Raw genomic sequence first — 3,170 nt, 5'->3', positions numbered from 1 at the left:
GATATAAAATCGTACCAGTGTATCGGTCCCGGCCGAGATGAACCGATATCCGATATTAACTACATTGGTACATACTAATTCCAATTCCAATCGGTCCAAAAGTGATTCATTTGATATGATTCGTGAATGTTTATTAATAAGGATGTGAAACAAAATAAAATCATTTGGCATTTGCCATTTTGATTCAGGTGAACCAGAACCGAATCGGTGAAATCAATTTCTAGAAGTTTTAAATCGGGTAAAACGTAAAAAGGAAAATATAGGACCAAAGAGGAAAGAAACGAAAAAGAGATGTGAATGAGTAGGTTTGACACTTTTCAGGCTGTACACTGAAACAGCCAACTCCCCACAATTTCAACAAGTTGAAGAGTCCTTTTCTTCTTTCTTTTTTTATTTCTTTTCTCCTCTTTTCACATTTCTTTGCTTTCGCTGAAACTAGAGCTGGAAAATCAGCTCACAATCTTTACTCTCTGATGATCTGTTATTCAATCGACATCATATAATCGATCAGATTAGAGTTTCAGTTCGGATTGTAAAATGAATTCTTCGTCGGATCGATTGTTTGGTAGACAAAGGACTATTCATGAGCTTCTAGGTGGAGGATTCAGTAAGTTTATTCCATTCTTTATCTCATCATGATTCATAAAAAGGATCATCGTTGATTTTCTTATTGCCGGTACTATATCAGAGTTACATAAGAAACTGGATCGAAATTTAGGGAAAAATCTAATGTGTTTCATGTTGTTTATACAGTTGCAGACATAATCCTGTGGAGGCGGCCAAATTTAACTTCTGGATTATTGTTGGTGACATTTGCTGTCTGGATAGTGTTCGAGAAATCTGGTTATACTCTATTATCGCTTGTGTCCAGTGTTCTCCTTCTACTGGTTGTCATTTTCTTTGTCTGGGCAAAATCTGCTTCCATTCTCAACAGGTAATGCAAGCTTCTAATTCGCCCATTTTCTTTCATTAAAAAGCTCAGTATGATTTGGGGCACAATTACCACAATGGTATAACAAGATATCAAAACAAAGTGAACGGAGTATTGCATTTAGTGATTGTATTTTCTGGGGTATCTTTGTTGTACCCTATTCACTAAATTTGTTATGGTTCTCGATTACAGACCACCTCCACCATTACCAGAATTACATATTTCAGAAGAAGTTATGAATGAAGCAGCAGCTATAATACGAAGTCCGGTAAATGCATTTTCTTCTGTTTCTTTGGATATTGCACTAGGGAAGAACTCGGACCTGTTTTTTAAAGTGGCTGGAGCTCTCTTGCTGCTTTCGGTCATTGGTGGTTGGACAGATTTCCTTACATTGGGCTACACCAGTAAGTTTTGTTAGTCTCAATCACGCAATATCCATATCACAACCAACTAGCTCATGAAACATACAATCTATTAAATTCAAAACTGAACAAAAAATTTACATCACCAATGCTTATAGAATTGCATGTCATTCTATTGGTTTATTAGTGTTATGTAACTTATGTTGTTTATCATGCAGGTCTTTTTCTTGTTCTCACAGTACCCGCATTGTATGAGAAATATGAAAATCAAATAGACAGATATGCTATGATAGGATGCAGGTCACTGCAGAGATTGTACATGAAGTTGGATATGAAGTGTTTCAGCGCAATCAGAGAATTGGTATTAGAAATAAAAAAACTAGACTGATTCTGTTCTTCCCTGAAAGAGGCTTTAGTAAACCTCTGAGGGTTTTTGCCTGCACTTGGCGTGTGAGCAGAGTTGATTCCCCAAATATTTGTTCTTTTTCTTTTTCTTCTTCATTCAAGTACATACCATGGCCTGCAAGTTTTATCCCTAGAGCCAGTGGTCGTAATTTTGGTGAATTGTTTGTGAGCAATGGGTTTGAGGGAGATGCGGATGACGATGCTTCTTTTGATTTCCTTTTATTGTTTGAGTGGCATAAACAATGTGGTGACATACAGGGTCATAAAAGATACTTTGATTTAAAAATAATGTAAATATACATGATAGTTTTGAATTCTCAAATGCATTCAATAGTCAGTTAGCTAGATTTCCTTCTATTTCCTCTTAACAGCATAAGGATCATCTCTCTATTAATCTAAATTATAGAAGTTACTTGAAATTAGGATGCAGGTACAACTGTTCTAATTGAATGCAACTATGAACTCTAACACTGGATACGGTCTAAGGGTCTTCAAAATCATCAATGGGTGAAAACATTGCAACTGGATGACAAATTTACACCAACTATTGAGTAACCAATACCTTCAAAGCAATTCTTCACTGATTATAAGCTCTTGCGTAACAACTTCAGAACCTTCAATCCCCATCAGTGAGCAACCTGTAAATTCCCATATTAGGCAGTAAGAACCGAAAGTTGTTTTCATGAATCATACATACAGAATGCAAGTACTAGGTCTAATATATATAGTTCTATACCACAGCCGCAGTCTCTTTGCATAAAAATTATGAAAGAGTTCTTAAGTTTGGGTCGTCCCTGTACTTGTCCCAGACTGCTTCAAACTGTGTGCCCTTGCATCTTGGCAGCACAAGAAAATCCATTAGTTCAAATTGCAAAAGAAACATCAACTAAGCAGAAAACTTCTATGCAGTATCACTTACTTATGAAGCAAGACCAGAATCTGAAGAACTTGGTTTCGGATTTCTTCACGAGATCTTCTAAGAGCTGCTTCTTTATGGGTAACAGTAAGCTCTTCTACCAATCTGAAGCGAAAGCAAAACATTAATGAGATTCAATAATCAGTTAGAGGTGAACCAGACATGTCTGTGAGAAAATAGAATGTGTATTTTGACAGCCGAAGTGGTTAAAAGAGAGATTGGAGGCACAAAGTAGCCGCCGCTGCAATATTAGTGAATCACTATAACCTACAAAACATTGGTCATGCATAGGTACGTGCAATTATAACCTGCAACTTCAGTCTACCTTTCGTTATAAGGTGTGTTCCTGATCCAGGTTAACTTGATAATTGTCTGAACCCTTTCAAGCACCTACGAAATCACAGTAAATGGTTACTATCCCAAGCACTTAAATAATATGGTGATCTTCTAACAAGAATTATGGACACGTTATATTAATGAAGAAATGTGACTTGATCTTACAAGTATAACTATTCTATCATCATCAGCATGCATCCACTGAAAAAGAAGTGGAAAA

The 3,170-nt window shown here is 36.3% G+C and overlaps 1 protein-coding gene and 1 long non-coding RNA gene across 2 annotated transcripts; one reads left to right on the top strand and one right to left on the bottom strand.

Moving 5' to 3' along the window:
- Nucleotides 1-358: 358 nt before the first annotated feature.
- LOC113337632 (reticulon-like protein B12) lies at nucleotides 359-2,039 on the top strand. The gene is made up of 4 exons (XM_026583260.1): nucleotides 359-607; nucleotides 754-934; nucleotides 1,124-1,335; nucleotides 1,512-2,039. Exons 1-4 carry the CDS (start codon nucleotides 538-540, stop codon nucleotides 1,679-1,681), a joined length of 633 nt encoding a protein of 210 aa, XP_026439045.1. The 5' UTR covers nucleotides 359-537; the 3' UTR covers nucleotides 1,682-2,039.
- Nucleotides 1,195-3,169, bottom strand: LOC113337634. The gene is made up of 6 exons (XR_003354365.1): nucleotides 3,116-3,169; nucleotides 2,940-3,004; nucleotides 2,618-2,719; nucleotides 2,435-2,534; nucleotides 2,261-2,336; nucleotides 1,195-1,327 (listed from the first exon to the last, which is right to left on the bottom strand). It is a non-coding gene; the product is annotated as an uncharacterized LOC113337634 (long non-coding RNA).
- Nucleotide 3,170: the final 1 nt, after the last annotated feature.

The sequence above is a fragment of the Papaver somniferum genome, unplaced genomic scaffold (assembly GCF_003573695.1).
Source record: "Papaver somniferum cultivar HN1 unplaced genomic scaffold, ASM357369v1 unplaced-scaffold_16411, whole genome shotgun sequence".
In the NCBI taxonomy this organism is placed as follows: Eukaryota; Viridiplantae; Streptophyta; class Magnoliopsida; order Ranunculales; family Papaveraceae; genus Papaver; species Papaver somniferum.
Note: the sequence above shows the minus strand (reverse complement) of the source record. Positions and strands in the feature narration are given on the sequence as shown.